Source organism: Caenorhabditis briggsae, assembly GCF_000004555.2.
Source record: "Caenorhabditis briggsae complete genome, chrIII, whole genome shotgun sequence".
Lineage (NCBI taxonomy): Eukaryota > Metazoa > Nematoda > Chromadorea > Rhabditida > Rhabditidae > Caenorhabditis > Caenorhabditis briggsae.
In genome coordinates this window covers 13,685,043-13,707,582 of record NC_013490.2, presented here as the reverse complement: position 1 = coordinate 13,707,582, position 22,540 = coordinate 13,685,043, and the positions used below count along the sequence as shown (strand labels likewise).

Below are 22,540 nucleotides of genomic sequence, written 5' to 3'. Positions count from 1 at the left end.
TGCAGCACAACGTTGGAAATCTTTTAATAACTGGATTTAGGTAATAGGCAATAATTAAAATTTACTAAACGGAAAAATACAAAAAAATCATAAAAAATTTGGGGAAAAAAAGGAAAATACATTGAAATTCTGGAAATTTCAGAAAATTTCGAAAACGAAAAGAAAGGGAAATTTAAGAGTTTTTCTGTGGGACCTTGATGGTGACCGTCTTGACTTCAGTGTACGCTTCGAGACCGTATTCTCCGAGTTCACGACCGATTCCTGGAAAAATAGATGAGATCAGCAATGGAGCGGGAAATCAAAATTTGGGGAAAGAAAATCGATTTGCTGTAGTTTGTAGTTGATTTTTTGAGCAACTTCCATACCATTTTTTAGCTATTTTAGGTAGTTTCATGTCATTTTTGACCATTTTCAGCCGATTTCAGATTGTTTTCAGCCAGTTTTGAGACGATTTTTGTCAATTTTGGCTCGTTTCAAGCCCGGTTTGGATCGTTTTAGGCCATTTTCGGCTATTTTGGGCCATTTTCAGCTAATTTCGGGTTGTTTTTAGCCAAATTTTAAGCAATTTTTGAGCATTTTTAGCCAATTTCGAATCATTTTCGGGCAATTTGAGGCTATTTTCGGCTGTTTTTGGACCGTTTCAGGCCAATTTCGGGTCATTTTTAGGCCAGTTTTAGACTATTTTTAGTAAATTTTGGACCGTTTTCAGCCAATTTGGAACCTTTCAAACTGATTTTAGACCAGTTAAAGTTTATTCAAGACATTTTTGGACCATTTTAAGCTAACTTTTGGGTCGTTTTTAGCCTATTTCAAGTCATTTTCAGGCGATTTCAGGTAATTTTCAGCCAATTTCAGACTGTTTTTAGCCGTTTCTCATCGGTTTTAGCTAATTTTCAGCCTATTTGGACCCTTTATAACAAATTCCAGACAAATTTCGACTATATTTAGGACCATTTCTAACCAATTTTCGCCCCTTTTTATCCAACGTTGAGCCGTTTTTAGACTATTTAACCGATTTTAGGCAGTTTTAGGTCAGATTTAGGGTGGTTTTCAGCTATTTTCCGCCCTTAAGTACCCTTTCTAACGATTTTTAGCCAAATTTTGACTTTTTCAACGGGCATTTTCAGCCAAAAACCCACCAGACTGCTTGAATCCTCCAAACGGCGCGGCGGCATCGAACACATCATAACAGTTGACCCAGACGGATCCAGCTCTCGTCGTGTTGGCAATATGAAGTGCCTTATCGATATCCTTGGTCATGACACCGGCAGCCAATCCATAGATCGTGTTATTGGCCTTTTCAACCAATTCCTCCATTGAATCGAAACGAATAATCGACATGACGGGTCCGAAGATCTCCTCCTGAGCAATCGTCATCTCATCTTTGACGTTCGCAAAGATCGTTGGCTTCACAAAGTGTCCTTCTTCGCCGTGCTTGATTCCTCCGCACACCAATTGAGCGCCGTCCTTCTTTCCCGAGGCAATGTATTTCAGAATGGTGTCCACCTGGAAAAAAATTGGTTCGAAAATTCGAAAATTTCAATTTCGCGCCGAACTTCCAGCAATTTTCAAAAATTCTCATTAGAGCGCGTTTTCAACTCAAAACCAAAAATTGAAATTTCGCGCCAAAAAGTCTGAATTATCATTGTCCAATAGGGCGCACTTTTTCTGGTTCCAGTAAAAATCGAGCGCGAAATTCAAAAGTTCGAAAATTTCAAGTTCGCGCCGATTTAACGATTTTCAGACAGCTCTAGGCAATTTCAGGTTGATTTTTGACTAAATTTCAGACGATTTTCGGATATTTTCAGCCAAATCTGAACAATTGAATTTAGTTTTTTTCACTGAATTTCAGACTATTTTGGGCTATTTTCAGTCGATTTTCAGCCAAATCTATATCAACATTCAGCCTATTTCAGGTTTTTATCACGATTTCAGACAATTTTAGCCAATTTTCACCCATTTCCAACACCAAATCCTCACCTGCTTTCCATCAACTTGTGGTCCATGAGTCGTCTTCAAATCGAACGGATCTCCAATCACAGCCTTCTCAGCAAGGGCCTTCGATCTGGCCACAAACTCATCGTACACTTTTCCCTCGACAAAAGTTCTCGATCCAGCACAACAGCATTGTCCCTGGTTGAAGAACAATCCGTGGTTCGCCTGGGCGACGGCTTCATCGAGGTCGGCGTCGGCGAAGATGATATTGGGGCTTTTGCCTCCCAATTCGAGGGTCACCTGAAGAAGGATTCAGGGGGTTTGGGTCCGTAATCTTTAGCCCAACTTATCTAGATTCCTGTTAATGATATCAAAAAGTATCCAACTGATAAAATGTTTCTTATATTATGATAAACATTTTATCAGTTGACCACTCGTTGAAATCTTTCACAGGAAACCAGATAAACTGTGTCGAATTTGAAGAAGGGTTCGGTGAGAAATACGATATTTTTCAGCCATGACCAGCCTGGTGAGATCAAGCTCGTTATCAGTTATCGACAAAAGCTGATAACGGCGAGAATACCGTAATCTCTTCAACTCAAATTATCTAGCTTACTGTATCTGTCAACTGATACAATGTTCCTTATATTATGATTAACATTTTATCAGTTAGCCACTATTTTTCTTATCAGAACCGAGATAAATTGGCTCAAACATGAGGACCCTTCTATTAGAGGTTATCTTCTTACCTTCTTAACATTGGACTCCGCGGCAGCCTTCATCACCAATCGTCCAACCTCCGTTGATCCAGTAAAAGCCACCTTATCAACATCCATATGGCTAGAAATAGCCTGTCCGGCAGTATGTCCATATCCAGGAATTACATTGACAACTCCATCTGGGAATCCGGCTTCCTTGGTGAGCGCTGCCACGTGGAGAGCTGACAGCGGCGTCTGCTCGGCGACCTTCATCACCACAGTGTTTCCCATGGCGAGGGCTGGTCCGAGTTTCCATGCCTGCATGAGCAATGGGAAGTTCCATGGAATGATTTGTCCGCAGACACCGACTGGCTCGTGACGGGTGTACGTGAAGTAGTCGCCTTCGATCGGGATCGTCTTTCCGTGATTCTTGTCGGCCCAGCCGGCGTAGTAGCTGCAAAAATCGGTTGGTTTTTGAAATTAGGGCTAAAAATGCTGCTTTTGGCGCTCAAAATACCAATCTCTGGATATAGAGACCTCATTTTTTGATAAGTAAATGCTGATTTTGATCTTGAAAATGTCGATTTTTTGACTTAAAAACATCAATTTGGACCTTAAAAACACCAATTTTTTCGACCACAAATCAGGTAAAATCGTTGAATCTAGGGCTAAAAATCCCGATTTTTGGAGACTTGAAAACCTCGTTTTTTTGACTGGTAAGAGTTAATTTCAATTCTGAAAATGCAAAATTTGAACATAGGAATGTCTCATTTCGCATCTAAATATGCTGATTTTGATCCTTAAATCACCAATTTTCGGCTTCATTTTCCATCGAAAATTTGGTAAAATCGTTGAATTTTGATGTTAGCTGATTTTGGACAGCAAAATGACAAATTTCGGAGCTAAAAATTCTCATTTTGATGCCAAAAATGACAAGTTTTGGGCCGAAAAACTGGACTCAGAATACCAATTTTGGCTCTAAAATTCTCAATTTTTGCCGAATTTCCCCCAAATTTCCAGCCAGAACTCTCTCTCTCACTTACCGTAGCGTCTTAATCGAAAGTGCCAAATCCGCAGCGTAGGCGATGGCGTATGGCTTTCCGTTGTCCAACGACTCCAACGACGCCAGAATCACACGATCTCTCTCCATCAAATCGGCGAGACGATTCAGAAGAACGCCACGTTGCGATGCGTCCATCCGACGCCATTCGCTGCCGACTTGGAATGCTTTACGGGCGGCCTGCAAAATGAATTTTTGGAGGTTTTAAGCATAAAAATCCACCATTTTTGGCTAAAACAAAAAACCGATTTTCAGCTCTACAAAGCTCAAAAATTCAGCTTAAAAAATTGCTAACCTTAACAGCGATATCCACATCAGCCTTATCTCCTTCGGCAACATTTGCCAAGACACGTCCGTTGGCTGGGTTGACCGTCTCGAACGTCTTTCCAGACTTGGCTGGTACGAATTCATTATTGATGAAGATCTGGAAATTGAAACTTCAACGATGTAAGGTTTGGCATTTTCTAGGTTATCCTCAATTTTTTTGCAATCTTCTGGATGGTTTCAGAATCTCGAATCCTCTGAAACTGCTTCTCAGTGATGGCTTTTTGGTTAGGGTTAAGGCTTCCATTTCGGTCGGTCGAAACTCGCCGACCGCCGACCGACCACCGACCCAGCCGACCGATTTCGTGCCGTTGCGCATAAAAACACGAATTTTTGCGTACGAAGCTTTTTATTTTACGACAAACAAGGCTTTTAGTGAGCAGTTTGTCGTAAAATACAATGCAGCGTATGCAAACACGTTGACGCGCAAATGCACGAAAACGGTCGGCTGTCGGTCGGCGGGGTCAGTCGGCTAAATTTCCCGACCGAATTGAAGCCTTAGTTAGGGTACTAAGTGCCAAAGTTCTGAAATCCTGGGATCTTCTGAAACTCTGAGTTCGGAGGAGTTCTGGGATGAGTAGGATTTTGTTGCCTAGAAGTTTCTGATAACGGACGTTTCGGTCGACTGCCACTTTCCAACGGCCCAAACCGTCCATATATGCCGTTCTCAGTTTGATTTCTTAAATGTAGGCCTTCAGAATCCCCTGGATTCTAGAATCATCGAGTTCAGTGATTCTAGAAAATTCTAGAGTTCTGAAACATCTGAAACTGCTTTGAGATCGCCCATGATCTGGATTCGTTTCTTCTGATTCTGATCTGTACGGCTTTGGAATTGCTATCCTGGAATCTTGGATTCTAGGATTCATATGGATTCGGGTTCCATAAGAATCCTAGGATCCTATGATACTTCTAGGGTAGAGATTCCAAAGCCGTACAGATCAGAATCAGAAGAAACGAAAGCAGATCATGGGCGATCTCAGTGAGAAGCAGTTTCAAGTGTTTCAGAACTCTAGAATTTTCTAGAATCACTGAACTCGATGATTTTAGAATCCCAGGATTCTGGAGGCCTAGCATTCAGGAAATCAAACTGAGAGCGATAGATATATTAGTGGGCAAGTTACAGTCGGCCGAAACGTCCGTTATCAGAAACTTCTAGGCCACGAAATCCTACCCATAAACGAACTCCCCCGAACTCGGAGCTTCAGAAAATCCTAGGCTTTCAGAACTTTGGTACTTAGTACCCTAACCGACATCCTTGCTTCTGGTTACGACGGCCTAGCTGTCCTGAGAACTTGTTCCATGGTGGCCCGAACTCCTTTGGCAGTGATCCTAGATTCTAGAACCTAGACTAGACCCTTCTACAGTACCCCCAGTACATCTGAACTCTTCAAAATCCTCAGAATCTCTTCGTCTCAAGTCTCAAAAATCTCCCATCTAGACCATCGTTCAGTTTCTCTTATTGACCGAGTTCATTGTTCATTTCCTATCTCTATACACCACGTTTTTCTGTCCTTCTCCCAGGCTATCGATCATTATCACCTCCTTCTCTTTTTATCATCATTTTTCTCTATGGTTTTGACTGTTCTTTGTGTAGTCCTGGGGTACAAACACACACACATCGAAAAGAGATGCACAAAGAGAGGCGTTGAGGGCACGTGGTGGAAAGCCAAAACAAAACAAATTTTTTCTTCTGCAGAAAAAAAACCGGATCAGAAAGTTCAATTTTTTGAGAATCGGCACGTTTCCATACACTATATGTGTAGTGCAGAGGCTTGGACTGCGGTCGACCGCGGTCGAGCGACCAAAAATCGATTTTTGAGTTCAATATTTCAGATTTTAAGCATATTTTTGAGCCTAATTGATTATTTGAAGCGGTATTATGGCGAACATGCCCTTGGACCACGGTCGACCGCGGTCTAAAGTACTATGGTCCAGAAATTCATTTTTGAGCTTAATTTGGCTCAAAATTTCCGATTTAAAGGCGGTTTTTAAGCTACCTAGGCGTAATTTTCATTGGATGGTCTGAAAAGAGCCTTGGATCATGGTCGACCGCGGTCTAAAGCCCTAGCAGTCATTTCGACGGGCTATGGGCCAAAAATCAATATTTTGGACTTAATTTGGCTCGAAATTCCAGATGTTAAGGCGATTTTTAAGCTTCTTAGGCTTAATTTTAACTGAATTGTCGGAAAAAAACGGCTTGAACCACGGTCGACCGCGATCTAAAGTTCTTTCGTCCAAAAATCCATTCTAAGCGCTTAATTTAGCTTAAAATCTTGATTTTACGCGTATTTTTCAGCTGCTCAAGCTCTAGTTCTATTGAATCGTCGGAAAAGTGATTGGACCACGGTCGACCGCCGCGGCCTAAAGCTCTAGAAGTGATTCCGATGAGGTTTGAACCAAGAAATCAATTTTTCGAGCTCATTTTGGCTCGATTTTCCAGATTTTCTGACTGTTCAAAGCGGTTTTAGTCCCGAATTTGTTCAAATTTTGAATGCCAAAAAGACCTTCCTTTTCAAGGTCTTATCCCTCAATTCGGGGGCCTTGAAGATAGAAATCTATCTCTTTTTTTTTTTGCAATTATTGATTCAAATTCCAATTTTTCGACACTTACACCAGTATACTGTGGCTTCATGTTGGCCAAACCGGGCGGCACATTGGAGGCGTTACGCGCCTGCTGCGCGGAGGCTTTCAGGAGGGAACGGAGCATTTTCTGGAAAAATGAATGGGATTTTAGGGGGAAAAACGAAGAATTTAGCGAGAAAATAGCGAAAAAAAAGACATAAAAATGAGGATTAGCTGAAAATCGGAATAGCTGAAAATCGGAATTTTGGGCTTAAGAATTATCAATTTTACAACTGAAAATGAGAATTTTAGAGCCAAATTTCAGAATTTTTGGCTAAAAATAACCGATTTCACAGCCGAAAAGCAGCATTTTAGGTTTAAAAAGCTTAAAAATTATCCATGTTATGGCTGAAATTGACAATGTTCAGTCCAAAAATCAGAATTTTAGGCCTTAAAATTCAAATTTTACAGCCAAAAAATCAGCATTTTTGGCCCCAAAATAACAAGTTTTACAGCTGAAAATGACAATTTTAGAGGCAAAAATCAGCATTTTTCAGACTAAAAATGACAGATTTTACAGCCAAAGAATCAACATTTTTGGCTTCAAATCAATCAATTTTAGAGCCAAAAATCAGCAGTTTTGGCCTGAAAACCCCAAGTTTTACAGTTGAAAAATATAGATATTTGAGCCAAAAACATATTTTTTTGCCTCAAAATCTCATATTTTCAGTTGGAAAAATGGCAATTTTAGAACCTAAAATCAACATTTTTGGCTTCAAATCAATTTAAGAGCCAAAATCAGCAGGTTTGGTCTAAAAATAACGAATTTTAGACTCCAAAAATTGAAATTATCGGTTAAAAAATACACAATGTTACAGCTGAAAAATGTCGATTTTAGAGCCAAAAATTAGTATTTATGGCATCAAAAATCTGATTTTTAGCTCTAAAAATAGTAAGTTTTACAGCTGAAATTCAGAATTTTTGGCTTGAAAATCTCATAATTTCAATTGAAAAATGGCTATTTTACAGCTGAAAACATCGAATTCAGAACCCAAAATTCATATTTTTCAGCTTTAAAATTTCGAATTTCACAGCCGAAAAGCAGCATTTTGGGGTTAAAAATCTCACATTTTTAATTGAAAAATGTCGATGTTATAACCAAAAAATCAGCAATTTCGGCTTGAAAATTAAGGATTTTATAGCAGAAAATGATGATTTTTGAACCGAAAATCGGAATTTTAGGCTCAAAAATAGTCAATTTCATAGCCGAAAATCAGCTTTTCAGGCTTTAAAATCCCATTTTTTCGAGCTTTTTTCGAGTTAAAATTAGCTTTAAAATTCGATTTTTAACCGATTTTTTTCTGAAAATCATGCCATTTTTATCATAAATTAATGAATAAATACCTAAATTCAACAAAAAAAAAAGACAGAAAAAAGTGGACAAATACCCCTCGGAATAGATAAGAGAACGCCTGTGTGTGTTGAAAAATTGAAAAAGAGAGAAACGGAAAAAGGGGGCGGAGCCTAGAAAAAAGAAGATAGAAGGCACACAAAGAACCTGACTCTTCTACTTCAACGAAACATTTTCTGCGCACGTGATCCCAAAATTTATAAATTTTGGGGAGCAGAAAAAAGTGATTTAGAGCACAAAGAATGGTCGAAAAGGGGTCGAAAATCGGAACTTTTTTTAGCGACAAATTTCGCTAATTTTGGCTCTAAAAATCGCTGAAAATCGCCCGACATAAAAATACTTTAAAAATCAGAAATTGATACCTAACCAATCGGGTATAAATACCACAATTCTACCAAAAAACAACAACAAATTTACTAATTTTGAACACATAAACTTGAATTTTTAAAAATTATTTACTATGATGAGATGGGAATTCTCGAAGAATTTCGAACAGAAAACAGTCCAAAAAACCTGAAAATTTGTATTAAAATCCTATGAAAATCATGTGAATTTTTAGTTTTTTTTTTGAAAAAAAACATCTTCTTTCAGTTAAAATTTCCAGCTTCAACAGCGATTTTTGCCTTATTTTCGCTGATTTTTCAGAATTTTTATCGCAAAATTTTTCGAAAACTTTGATTAAAAAATCGGATTTTTTCAGCATTTTCAAACAAAAAAATCAGAAAATGAGTCATATTTTTCAATTGTTCCTCTCTTGCCGTTTTGTTGGAAATGTCAAAAAATTTTTTAATTTTTTTTTTTCGAAAAAGTCAATTTTTTGTAAAATAGGCAATTTTTTTCTTTATTTCTAGACCCAAAATACTGGAATTTAAACCAAAAAATCCAAATTTTCCATCCTCAAAAACTCAATTTTTGCCATTTTTAGCCAAATCTCGAAAACTCGAAAAAACATCGATTTCTGAAAAAAAACCTTTATGAAATTTCATTAAAAAACGATCTAAAATTTCATTTTATTCAAAAAAATTGCAAAAAAATTTCGAGAAAATCGCTGAAAAATGAGCCAAAAACTCCTCAAAAATGGGCGCTGTCAAAGAACGTCCGCAATATTTCGTGTCGGTGTTTGCACACCTCCTGCAAAACCATCGTTGTCGACCGTAACCGAAAGGGAAAATAATCGTTTTTCGCTCATTTTCAGCGGAGTTTCAGCCAAAAAAAAATAGAAAAATCGAAGAAAAACTAGCTGATAAACCACCGGATTCCGGAAAAATAACGATTTTCAACACGAAAATTTTCTGTTCAAAAAAAGGAAGAAAAAAAATCAATAAAAAACTCTTCATTCATGCCATTCTTTCGGTTTTTTCAATAAATAAATACAAAAAAAAATCAAGTTCAAGAGAAGCAGTTCTAATAGTAATAGACTATTCCTCCTTCTTCTCTTCCTCCTTCTTCTTCTCCTCATCCTCCTTTTTCTTCTTGTCATCATCATCCCAATCACTCGGAGCGTCTTCCATCGTCGGATAGTCCGTCTTCTTCTTAGTCTGTCCCTGAGCAATCAGCTTCTGTTTTGCATCGTACTCCATCACTCTGGGCTTCAACGACGTATCCTTCTTCTTCTCCTCCTTCTTTTCCTCCTTCTTCTCCTCACCATCCTTCTCCTTCTTCTCTTCTTCCTTCTGAAAATTTCTTCATGAATTCAAGATTTTCCTAGAAGAAATCCTTCTTACCTTCCCCTCATCCTCCTTCTCCTTCTCCGACTTCTTCACCTCTTCTTCCTTCTTCTCTTCAGTCTTCTTCTCCTTCTCCTCTTCCTTCTCTACGGTCTTCTCCTTCTTCTCCGGCTCATCCTTGGTCATCTCCTTGACCTCGGAAGCCTTCTCCACTGGAGCATCCTGTTTGGATGGCGTTGGAGGCGCTGGAGCTGCAGCCGGAGACGTTGGCTCACGGGGTTTTTTGGTTTCAGTAAATAGAGGAACATTTTTCTTCGTTTTTCTGGCTTTAGCCTTTGAGGCGCAGAAGAGAATAGTGGCTGAAATATTTAACTTTCAGCGTGGATCGTCTCAATCGCTTTCAAAATTAAAAAATTTTTTGACATTTCCAACAAAACGGCAAGAGAGGAACAATTGAAAAATATGAATTAAATTTAACACATTTTACTAGTTTTAACACATTTTACTAGTTTTAACACATTTTACTAGACATTTAACTTTTTGATATCTATCACCGCTCATGAGATACAAGCGTTAAAAGTCGCGCGCCTGTAGGTGTGCGGCGCACACCTGCCCACTTTGACAGTTTGTAACTCCTGAGCTATTATAGCTATCAAATAATTGCAAACTAGTAAAATGTGCAAAATTCGATTTTACACATTTTATTAGTTATCAACTTTTTTCTAGCGCTCCTCCTTACCCGTCAAAATGGCGATTGAGACGATCCACTGAGCAACAGCATTCGAGAAGCAAATGGTTGACAAGCCTAAAATCATTAAGAAAACCGGATAGAAAATTATTTCAGATTCGGTATCAAAATGATTGTGCTTCGTGTTTTGTAGAAAAAAAAATTTTCGTGTGGAATTGACTTTTTTTTAGTTGGATAAAAAACTAGGCGGAGCATTTCACGCGGAAATTTGAAATTTTGTAAAATTTGAAATTAGAAAGAAAATCGAATTGTTTCGAGACGTTTCAGCAAGTTCCGACATAAAAGATAGATAAATCGATTCTTCATCAGATATGTGATACAGAATAGAAATTCAAAACAAAAGAAAACCTGAGATCATATATGAAGGACTAAAGAAAAGAAACTACAGTAACCGTGAGAATTGAGAGAACTGATAAGAAGGATCCAGAAGACGTCGTAGACGGCAAATGATTCCTTCTTCTAGAAGGATCCATACATTTCGCCTTGATGAATGATCTGATAGATCGGAATGAGGCAGTGGTGCTACAGAAGTTGACATCCGACATTTCCTGAAATTTAGGAAATTTCAAAATTTCAAAATTTTTAGAATTTTCTAAATATTAGGTTGGCGGGAAAGTCTTTGTCACTCTGTTTGTTTAATCACTGTTCTCGTATATGGAGGCTGTGTATGATATCGACTCTAGTGAATAACAAGGTGATAAGAACCTTCCATATAAACAAGTCCCCATCTCCTTCCCTGCTCCTCATCTGTAATTGAAACGATATGTTTGTTCCCACTGCTATTCACATCAGACATGTTTTGATTTACCTCTTCCTATCTCACACCACGATGAAGGATTCGGAAACTTTCTTGAAGAATGTGTACAACACACATGCCCCTCACTACAATACTATTCGCAATTGGTTCCATCGTTTCGAAAAAGATGACTTCTCGCTCGATGAAAAGGATCGCTCTGGGAGACCCCGTGAGTTGGATTTGGACAAGCTGAAGCACGCATTGCAATCGGATCCATTTCAATCTAGCCGTGAGCTAGATGTCACATTCGGAGTTCACCATAGCACAGTCTTTGAAGGTTTAGAGTATATTGGAATGAGAAAACTTTTTGGTCGATTCATACCTCATCACGTGACTCAAGCCAACTTTGACCGCCGAGTCGACGATTCGATTACTCTTCTCACTCTCCACGCGGGCGATCGATGGCTGGACCGGCTAATAACCGGAGATGAGAAGTGGGTCTTCTACGATAATCACCACAGGAAATCCCAGTGGGTTGGAGAAGGAGAGAGCCCACAGGATGTCCCAAAACCCGACCTTCATCCGAAAAAAGTTATGCTCTCTGTGTGGTGGGGAGTGGACGGCCCCATCTACTGGGAACTTCTGCCCGAGGGCAAAACAATAACTGGAGACCTCTACACTACTCAACTACGAAACCTCAAGAAAGCAGTCGACCGTTCGGCCCTGAAAGACAAGAAAGTGTACTATCAACATGATAACGCTCGCCCACATGTTTCGAAACAAGTGAAGCAGGAGCTGATGGGATATGGATGGAATGTTCTCCCTCACCCCCCGTATTCTCCTGATCTTGCTCCTTCCGACTATTGGTTATTTGGCGATATGACACGTGCCTTCGAAGGAAGAAGCTTCAATTCCCGTGGAGCGGTCGAAGCGGCACTCAAACAATACTTTGCCTCACGCCCGGCTGGATTCTACCGCAATGGAATCCATAAATTGAGGGAACGTTGGAGACATGTTGTTGATAATGATGGACATATAATTAATTATTCGGTTATTTTTTCTTTGAGAAATAAACTATTGAAAAAGTGACAAAGACTTTCCCGCCAACCTAATACAGTACTTTTTTCGATTTCTCAGGCACCCAATTTTGAGCTTTTCCGCTCAAAAATGACTAGAAATCAATGAAATTAGGATTTTGGATTTTGTACTCCTCGTGGACAAGTCGGCGCGCGAAATTTGAATTTTTGGATTACAAAGCAGCATAAAACTCGATTTTCCGGTGTATAATCGCTGGGAATTATATAAAATCGAGTTTTGAACAAAAAATAAGAAATTTTGTTTTGTACTTTTCAGCGCGCGAAATTCGAATTTTCGGGGTTCCTTAGTTTTTCAGCTATTTTTCGACATATGAAAGCTACTCATTTTTGGCCAGAATTGAGTTCTAGGCTGTTTTGCAACTCAAAAATTCAAATTTCGCGCGTTGGCTTGTCCACGAGGAGTCCAAAATCCAAAAAGATTTTTAGTCATTTTTGAGCCCAAAATTTCAAATTTCCCACTGTTTTTGGACCTAGATTGAAAACGGGTGTATAGGAGTTCCAGGTCTGGTTTACACCCGCCAAAATTTTCGGCGAGTTCCAGACTCGTAAAAATTCCGGAAATCTACTAAAAATTTTGTGTATCTTACTGTATCTCGACTCTGATAAGAGATATCAAAAAGTTGTCAACTAAAAAAATAATTATCACAATATCCGTAGCATTTTATCAGTTGACGACTTTTTGCTATGTTTCACAGAAAGCTAGATAAATTGAGTACTGTACCTCCACACTAGTCATCCACTTCATTCCACAATTACATTCCATCGTATTCTCCTCCATTCTCGTTTTCAGCGCTTTCGACATTATGGACTCCGAAGTGTCCAGTCTCCAATTGTATTTCTTAAAATTTTCAGCTCTCCCAAATTCTCTACATTCGAAAATGCCCTGGCTGAAACTGTGCCAAGCTGACAAGCGTGGATTTCAATGACCTGAATCGTGGTGAGACCCGAGAAGGCGTCAGGAGCAATGGAGGGGATTTTGGTGTGCTCCAGGAGGAGCTGAATTTTTTTTTAAATTTAGATTTTGAGAAATGGGGGCGGAGCTTACATGAGAAGTGTGGGAAAGGGAGCTAAATGTGCTGGGCGGGATGTCGAATTGAGAGTTTTTGAAGTGAACAACATGGAAACGTGTGGAGTTTGTGAATATCTCGGGTTCAATAAGCACCACACCGGAGACAGTGAGAAAGTCGAGCTGAAATTTGGGAACCTTGGTTTTTGGCCGTTATAACTAGAGAACTAAAAACTCTAGAAGAAAATTGTCAACTAGTGAAATGTGTAAATTTAGATTTTAAGCATTTTACTAATTGACAAATGTTTGATAGCTAGCTTGGTTCTTGAGATAAGCGCACGGAAAGATAGACATACTTCCTTTAGAGCGCAGTGAAGCTAGAGTGTCTAGCTGTCTGCCTATCTCATGAACGGTACCAGCTAGGCAAAATTTGTAAACTAACAAATTATGTAAAAATCAAGTTTACACATTTTAAAAGTTGATAACTTTTCGATAGCTAAAACAGTTCGGGAGATATAATCGCGCAAAGATAGGCGTACCTTATCTAGCGCGCAAGTTATAGTGTCTAGTAATACGCATATCTCAAGAACCAGCCAAGCTATTTAGAAGTGTTTAACTACAAGAATGTTTAAAATTAAATTTTACACGTTTTACTAGTTGACAATTTTTTGATAACTTTCCTGGTTCTTGAGATATGAGCGCCCGGAGTTAGGGAAAGGCGCACCTCGTCTAGAGCGCAGAGAAGCTAGAGTTCTTTGAACGCTGGTATCTAGTGAGCCATAATAGTTATCGAAAAGCTTTCAATTATAAAAATGTGTGAAATCAAATTTTGAAAGTTTTACTAGTCAGCAATAGTTTGAGAGATACATAAAAGCCTGCAAAGATAAGGAAGGGAGACCTCACCTACACTGCCAAGAAGCTAGACTGTCTAGTTGTCAGCGTATCTCAGAATCGGTACTAGCTACACAAAACTGGTAAACAAGCAAAATATTTAAAATTAAATTTTAAACATTTTACTAGTTAGCAATTTCTTGATAGCTAACTTGGTTTTTGAGATACAAACGAGCAAAGATAAGCGCACCACATCTAGAGCGCAGAGCAGCTATAGTGTCTAGCTCACTGCGTATCTCAAGAACCAGAAAAGCCATCAAAAATTATCTGGCTATTGAAATATGTAAAATCAAATTTCACACATTTTACTAGTTGACAACTTTTTTATTGCTATAATAGTTCCGGAGATACAAGCTGTCAAAGTGGGCCTAGGCGCACGGGTGCGCCGCACACTTACTAGCGCGCAACTTTGAACGTTTGTATCTCGTGAGTCATGGTAGATATCAAAAAGTTGTAAACAAATAAATTGTGTAAAATTAAATTTTACACACTTTACCAGTTAACAACTTTTTGATAGCTTTAATAGTTTGGAAGATATAAGCGCCTACCTGATTAATATTAGCAAAACAATGTCTCGATAGTGCCAACTCCTCTCCAGAAATCGTCAATTCTCGAATGTTCTGAGCATTCCTAAACGTGTGACCATCGATTCTATGAATCGGGGTCTTCTCAAATATAATCTTCAGTCCCATTTGATTCTGAATCCCACTGAATGCGTTCTTCTGAAGTTCAGTGAGCCCCGGGCAGCTGGAGAACTTGATTAGTCTGGAAGTTAAAGGTTCTAGAAGCTTCTATTAGATTTTTAATTGGGTACCGTATCTTTTTGAGTCCTTTGAACGCCAATTTCTCGATGGTTCCTAGACTTGGATTGTTCTCAAACTCGATGTGCATGAGTTTTTCCATTTTTCGAAACGAATTCTTTTCAATTGTTCGGACTGAAGAATTTCGAATGATCAGAGTTTCGTAGCCAGAGGGAAGTCGATCGGGGAGAGTGACAACTTGTTGTCCCTCACATGTTACCTGATAAGAATGTCAATCATTTTGGGAGATTAGCTGTCAAGTACAACTTCTTGAAAAATTTCGAAAAAGAAGATAGATGTATTTATAAAAAAGTTGTAGAAACTTTTAAGATCTACACTTTGAGAATCGGTTCAACTAGAAATTTCGAACAGGAGGAAAGTTATGAACTGAACTGTGACTCATGTTTGTTGTGTTTATAATCAAATTGTAGACAATTTCAAGGGCTACATTTTTCAGGTTAAATCAACAAGAAATCTTAATTTTGAAGAAAGTTACAAGCTAAAATGTAACTCATGTCATGGTCAGAGTTTCACTAGCTCTAGCTCTATACTTCAAGATTATATAATTTGACTATAAAATAGAACTATGTATTTGCATTTATAATCGATTTGTAGACAATTTAAAGACCTATATTTTGCATGTTAACTCAACTAAAAATTCTAAATTTGGAAAAAGTTATGAGCTAAATTGTAACTCATATCATGTTCGGATCAATAAGCGAAAAATCAATGCACACTTAAGCTTAATTATCTCGGTTCCTGTGAGAGATATCACAAATCTTTGAACTGATAAAATGTTTGTGATAATATGATAAACAATTTATCAATTGACATATTTTGAATATCTCTTACAGGAACCGAGATAATTGAGCTCAAAATCTGTAGCTTGGTGAATCGCTGTCTTGCGACTCTATATGCTTGCAGCTTAATTATCTCGGTTCCTATGTAAGATATCAAAAAACTGTCAACTGGAAACATATTTGTGATATTATGATAAACATTTTATCAGTTAACAATTTTCCGATATTGTTTGAAGGAACCGAGATAATCGAGCTCAAAGTGCACAGTGTGGGCTCTTTTTAGAGAGAATACGATAACTTCATTCAAACTCAATATTTTTTGACCAACCAAAAATAGACTTATAAAACATAACAAGCTCTAAAAGACAATTATACTGCAAGTACTGTAGGGTGTCTATGAACAAAGTTACAAGAAGAAAAAAACTCACTTGCTGCGTATCCTCATCACATCGGCACCCGATTGGACACGTATCTCGGAGAGCGTTGAATGGGACGACGAATATCAGAAGCCACCCGAAAAATGTGTCAAAATGCATTGAAATGGGTTCTTTTTTTACGTTGTTACAGATATTGATGTCATCAGAAGAGGCGAGTCTGGAAAAATAATGGCATTTTGGCGGGAAAATATGATTTGGCCTATGAAAAAATATGTCAAAGTTGTCAGATGGTTCTGAAAATGTTAGAAGTATACAGAACAAAACTAGATCAACATTTTTGTATTTGACAACTTTTTCGAAAAATCACTTCCTGGAGAGATAAACCGCTTGAAAGCGCTGAAACTCTTTGGCGAACTACACGGTGCCAAAATCTCAAAAAAAGATTCCAAAAAGTATAAATGAGCACCTAGAGGCAACCGGACACATACACACATCTTTGGATATGTTATTTATGTTTACACCAACCAAAAAAAAAACAAGTTGTTGGAATAAATGAGAGAGGAATAGAAAAAAGAAGAAAAGTGTTTATGTGTATCAAAATGCGAATAAATGGGAGGAGAGGAGCTTTCATGAAAAAAACAAGATGACCCAGTCAACGAATTTGTTTATTTTCAGCTTTAGTAAACGATATTTTGAAGCATTTTTGCGTTTTTTAGCTCTGTAGGTAGCAGTCGGCAAGCTTAGAGACCGTAGCTCAACTTTGAGCTCATTTATCTCGGCTCCTATGAAAGATATCAAAAATTAGAAAACTAACAAAATATTGCTAATATTATGATGAACGTTTTATTAGTGAACAAAATTTTATCATCTTTTATAGGAACCGAGATATATGAGCTGCAAGAAGCAAGCACAGCCAACAGCGAAGCTCAGCTGTGCGCCAACCTACAGGCTTTCAGCTCATTCATTTCGGTTCCTGTAAAAAATATAATAAAATTTTTGAACTAGCAAAATATGGGAAATTTTATAACAAGTCGAAAGCTTCGCTCAGTAGACCTATAAACTTTGAGCTCAATTATCTTGGATCCTATAAGAGATATCAAAAGTTTGAAAGCCAGCGAAATGCTGGAAATTTTATTTTACACATTTTATCAATTGACAAAATTTTGGTTTCTCTTGTAGGAACAGAGATAATGGGGCTGCAATCAGCAAGCACGGTCGACCACTAAGCTCAGCGTCGCGCCAACATGCAGACCTTAAGCAAAGTGTGTAAAATTTAAAGAAAAAAAAAAGAATCAAACTACGACACTAAGAGATAAAAGAAGAAGAAGAAGTAAGGGACACATTCAGAAAAGTGTTTATGAGAAGAAAGATGAGCAATTGGGGGAAAGGAGTGAGCAGATTATAATTGGGTGTGACTTCTCGGGATGGATTGCTGCTGTCAATGTTTATGAAGGTGTCAGAAGTGACAGAAAAATAAGAATTCTGAAGTTCGGTTTTTATGGGATAATTAGATTTTTTCGGGAATTCCGCAAAGTTAAAGAAACCGAAAATCCGAAACTCCGGAAAATTGGAGAATCCGGAAATTTCCAAAAAAGATTCTGATTTTCAAAAATTTTGAGAACCTCGAAATCTCAGAACTTTCTAAATTTGGGTTCACAGAAATTTCAGAAATTCAGAACTCTCCAGAATCTCAGAAGCTCAATTTTCAGAACTTTTCGATTTTCAGATATTCTAAATTCAGAATCCAAATCAAAAAAAAGAAGGACCACCCAAAAAGTGTCACTAAATCTCCGAGGGAGTGTCTTGTGTGAAACTGAAGGAGCACGCGTCCGGTGGCAAATCTTATCTACTCCCCCCAAGAAATGATAAACTAACATGTGTGATAGTGATAATACGAGATGTATCAGATATCAGATATCTCTTCAAGAACACTTTTTCTTATCAAAAGAGCCAATAGAAAGAGAGAGAGAGAGAAAGATAAAGAGGAAATGTGCGAAATTCGATGAGCCCAATGTCTCTGGGTGTAATAAAGTGAGCCTTTTCCTTCCCATATCACAAGAGGCACCCCTAAAAAATGGGCGGAGCTTGCCCGGAGGCAATATTCTTCTCTGGAAAGTAATTGAGGAATCCTCGGGAAGCAAAAAGTCATGAATATGAGAAAGTAGTATCAAATTTCTTGAAGACGAGAGAGTGTGTGAAGTCGAGAGACGCAGAGAAAATAGGAAAAAAAGAGGGCACCTGTTGAACGAAATGGATTTATGAGCTGGGGATGATGATGTTTCGAGGGAAGAGGCAAAAATTGTATAGGAGAGATTTTTGAGATTTTGAAAGGATTTTGGAATTTTCGAAAAAATCGAAAATTCTGGAGATTTTTAAAAACAGAGAATTCCAAAAAATTGAAACTTTGAATTTCTGAGAAAAAAAAAGTACTAGAATCCAAATTGGAAAAAATTTTGAAGATTTGAAAATTTGACATTCCGAAATTCAGAAATTCAAAGAAAATTAGGAATTCTAAAAATCTGAAATTTTAAATTCTGAATTTTAAAACTCTAGTATTCAAAAGTCTGAAAATCTGAAATTCTGAAATGTTAGAAAGATTCTAAAAATTTGGAGAATTCTAAAATTCAAATATTCTAAATTCTGGAATTTTGAAATTCAAGATTCTGAAAATTCGAAAAAATCTAAAAATTTGAGAATCTGAAAAATTCAAAAGATTTTGATTCAAGATTCTGAAAATATGAGAATCTGAGATTTTTGAAAATCTGAAATTCAAAAAGTTTAAAAAATCAAAAATTCTGAAAATTCGAAAATTAGGAATTCCGAAAATTCTAAAATTCTAAAATTCTAAATTCTGGAATTTTGAAATTCAAGATTCTCAAAATTTGAAAAATTCAAAAGATTTTGATTCGAGATTCTAAAAATATGAGAATCGGAGATTTTTGAAAATTTGAAATTCTAAAAACTTGAAAATCTAAAATTCGAAATTCTGAAAACCTAAATTTTGTAAAATTGAAATGATTCTGAAATTCTAGTAAGTTCCAAAATTTTGGAAATTTTGGAATTTCAAAATTCAAAAATTCAAAAATTCGAGATTTTTAAATTTTGAAAATCAGAATTTTGAAAATTTGGAAAGATTCCGAAACTTTAAAAATTTTCGAATATATGAATACCTGGAATCAGAACATTTGAGATTTTAAAAATTCTATTAAAAATCTGAAAAATCTGAAATTTTGGAAAAAAAGGGAAACAATTTTCAATATTATTATTATTATTAAAATTATTAAAATTTCCAATATTTTTGAAAAATTCACAATTCAAGAAAAAAAAAGATGAGAAGACGATTTTTTGGAGATAATAAAGCGAAAGAAACAAAGTTTTTGGGAGTGATTTTGTGAGAAAAAAGGGGCGGAGTCTAAGGGATTACTGTAGATAAAAGGGGTACTGTAGCTAAAAGAAAAATTGCACAAAATTTGAGACGAAGGACACATCCCTGAAAAAAGCGGTTCCTAGAATAATACCTTAAAAATGGGGTTAGGTTTTTAAAAATTAAAAAAAGAATTTTGAAAAAAAAAAGATTTGGCGGGAAATTTGAAATTTTCAGAATCACAGATTGTTATGGTAGGGATTTATGCAGTTTTGGGGGAAATTGGGATTAGTAAAAGATTTCAAAAAGTTGAATTTTTTCAAAAATTTAAAAAGAAAAAAAGAGAAAAAAAGAAGAAGAAGAAGAGGGGATTTGAATACTTCCTAACTAGATTTTCTGCTCTTTTTTCTGTTTAAAGGGACAAGGAGAAAAAAAATAGACAAGAGAAAATAAATAAGTAAGGCACTTGGTTGTACTGGATGTCTTTTTTTGGGGTTGAAAAATTTTTTAAAAGGCGGGAAATTTGAAATTCCTCCCCAAACGAGACATGATATCACAATTCGAGAGAAAAACAGTGTCACAATCAGAATGAGATAAGGCGGAGAAGATGAAAGGATTTTTACAGTTTTGGGAGTCAAAAAAAAACATTCAAATATTAGAGGAAAAGAGCTATAACTGCTGCAAGACGACTTGTCCCTTCATGTCCTGAGCATAACTCGGTGGAACGAATGGATCGCCGTTGTGCTCGAAATCCAGCTCGAATTTCGATGGATAAAATGGATCGGATCCGGGATTTTGGCCAAATGTTGGGATCAGATATGGAATGTCCAGGCCGTGTTGAGGCATGTGGGTCATTTGACTCTGTGGGAGAGGCATTGGAGCTGGCGCCGAGACTGGTGGTGGTGGTGGTGGAGCCATCATTCGGGCGTGGCCGTTCATGTCTGGAATTTTTTTTGTTAACGGGAGCATAGATGTTGAGATTTTCCACATTTTAAAAGTATCCTGATTTTTGATAGCTATTCTAGAAACCGAGATAAATGAGTTCAAAGTTTAGGTTGGCTTGCCTTCCGACCCCTGTGTTTGCAGCCGCCTTATCTCGATTTCAGTAAGAGATATCAAAAATTGGTCAACTAACGAAATGTTGATGATACTTTGATAAATTTTTCACCCGTTGGCTATTTTTCGATTTCTCCTACAGGTACCGAGATAATCGAGCTGCAAGCATAGGTGTCGCAAGCGCGGTGGCCCGCATAGCTAACCGAGGCGCCTACCCACTCTTTCAGCCCATTTATCTCGCTTTCAGTAAGAGATATCAAAAGTTTGTAAACTAACAAAATATTGGAAACTTTATGATAAACATTTTATCAATTGACATCTTTTCGATATTTATTACAGAAATCGAGATAAGTGAGCTCAAAGTATAGGTTGGCGGATCGCGGTCGCCAGTGCTTGCGATCTCTATACTTCGAACCCACATATCTTGATTCTTATAAAAGATATAAAAATCTTGTTAACTAATAAAATGTTTGTCATAAAGTTTCCAACTTTTTGTTAGCCGACAGATTTTCAATATCTCTTATAGGAACCGAGATAAGTGAGCTCAAAATAAAGGTTTGCGCGTCGCGGTCGACCGCGCCCACGACCCCTATGTTTGCAGTGCATTATCTCAGTTCCTATAAGAGCTATCAAAACTTTGTAAACTGATAAAATATTTGCCATAAAATGTTCATCATTTTGCTAGTTGCCAAAAAGGAACCAAGATAATTGCGCTCATGAAAAACTCTCGCAAGTTTTCACCTGGATATGGTTGTGGTTGGAACATCATCCTCTGTTGCTGCTGTTGTTGCTGTTGTTGCTGATGGTGTTGTTCCAAATTTTCAACGTCAGTTTTGATTTGATGAACTCCATTTGGTTGCTGAGGGACACCATTCTGTTGTGGTGGTGTTTGTTGCTGGGACACAATTCCATTTCTTGGTGGAGATGGTCCTTGAGAATGGGAGGAGTTTGCTGAAAGGATTATAGATGAGTAGTTGAAATTGGCAGCAAAACATGTGAAATTGAATTTCCAACATTTCGTTAGTTTGAAACTTTTTTTCTAACCTTCTTAGTTCTGGCGATATAAGCGCAGAAAACTAGCTGCGCTCTAGATGATATATGTTTATCTTTGCACTCTTATATCTCTCTAACCGCTCTAGCTATCAAAAATTTATAAATCGGTAAAATGTGTAACATTTTATTTCACACATTTTTTAAACTGACAGTTTTTTAATAACTATTATGGCTTACGATTTACAAGCGCTTAAAGCTGCGTGTGTGCGGCGGACCCCATACGCTAACTTTGAATGCTTGTAACTCGCTAACCCCTTTTGTTAGCAAAAAGTTGGAAGCTAAAAAAATGTGCAAAATTTTATGATCTACATGTTTGTAATTTGCACTTTTTTGATAGCTTCAATAGTTTTTGAGATATACTTCTTTAAAAAATGCGCACCTCATCTTTGTTGACGCTTTAGCGGGCGCGCTTTCTTCACAGGCGCATATTTCAAAAAACGAGAAAAGCTATCAACAAGATGTAAACTGTCAAAATATAGATTTTAAAATGTTACAACTTTTTTAGTTTAAATTTTTTTTTAGAGCTTTTGGTTTTGGAGATATAATTGCTTGAAGTTCAGAAGTGATAAGCTAACTCACAATTAGGTCTCTGCTGCTGTTGAACCTGAACTTGTGGATTTTGTTGAATTTGCATTTGTTGTTGCATTTGAATTTGTTGTTGCTGTTGTTGTTGTGGTGGTGGACCCGTCATATATTGAACTCGTTTCACATCGAAATGCATCTGTGGGGGTGGAGCCTGTTGTTGGACTGGAGTGATCAGCTCATAACTCCTTTTTGGGGCTCGCTGAACGATGAACTCGGATTGAGCCATCACTGGTGGAGCACACTCGATGCTCTGTGCATTGTTACAACGCTTCTTGGCACACATCGCTCCTGGGATGTGACGGTTTTCGAAGAATCTGGAAATTTCAGTTTTTTGAATTTTCCTAAAATTAGACGAGTCATTTTTATCTCA

The 22,540-nt window shown here is 37.4% G+C and overlaps 3 protein-coding genes across 3 annotated transcripts in view; all 3 read right to left on the bottom strand.

Moving 5' to 3' along the window:
• Positions 1 to 172: 172 nt before the first annotated feature.
• Positions 173 to 6,724, bottom strand: Cbr-alh-1 (the record flags this gene model as incomplete). The annotated part of the gene is made up of 7 exons (XM_002643040.1): positions 173 to 261; positions 1,140 to 1,506; positions 1,981 to 2,235; positions 2,685 to 3,087; positions 3,677 to 3,873; positions 3,989 to 4,117; positions 6,629 to 6,724. 7 exons carry the CDS (start codon positions 6,722 to 6,724, stop codon positions 173 to 175), a joined length of 1,536 nt encoding a protein of 511 aa, XP_002643086.1.
• Positions 6,725 to 9,408: 2,684 nt separating this feature from the next.
• On the bottom strand, positions 9,409 to 16,271 carry Cbr-lron-12 (the record flags this gene model as incomplete). The annotated part of the gene is made up of 9 exons (XM_002643041.1): positions 9,409 to 9,663; positions 9,715 to 9,990; positions 10,798 to 10,953; positions 12,960 to 13,076; positions 13,166 to 13,234; positions 13,284 to 13,427; positions 14,684 to 14,900; positions 14,950 to 15,155; positions 16,164 to 16,271. The coding sequence occupies 9 exons, from the start codon at positions 16,269 to 16,271 to the stop codon at positions 9,409 to 9,411; spliced, it is 1,548 nt and encodes a 515-aa protein (XP_002643087.1).
• A 3,874-nt stretch (positions 16,272 to 20,145) lies between these two features.
• The window catches only part of CBG23011, a gene marked incomplete at both ends in the record, with an annotated part of 3,541 nt that continues 1,146 nt past the window's right edge, over positions 20,146 to 22,540 (bottom strand). Inside the window, 3 exons of the mRNA XM_002643042.1 lie at positions 20,146 to 20,417; positions 21,274 to 21,483; positions 22,165 to 22,484. Of these exons, the coding sequence (XP_002643088.1) occupies positions 20,146 to 20,417; positions 21,274 to 21,483; positions 22,165 to 22,484 (802 nt within the window). The remainder of the gene's footprint in view (positions 20,418 to 21,273; positions 21,484 to 22,164; positions 22,485 to 22,540) is intronic.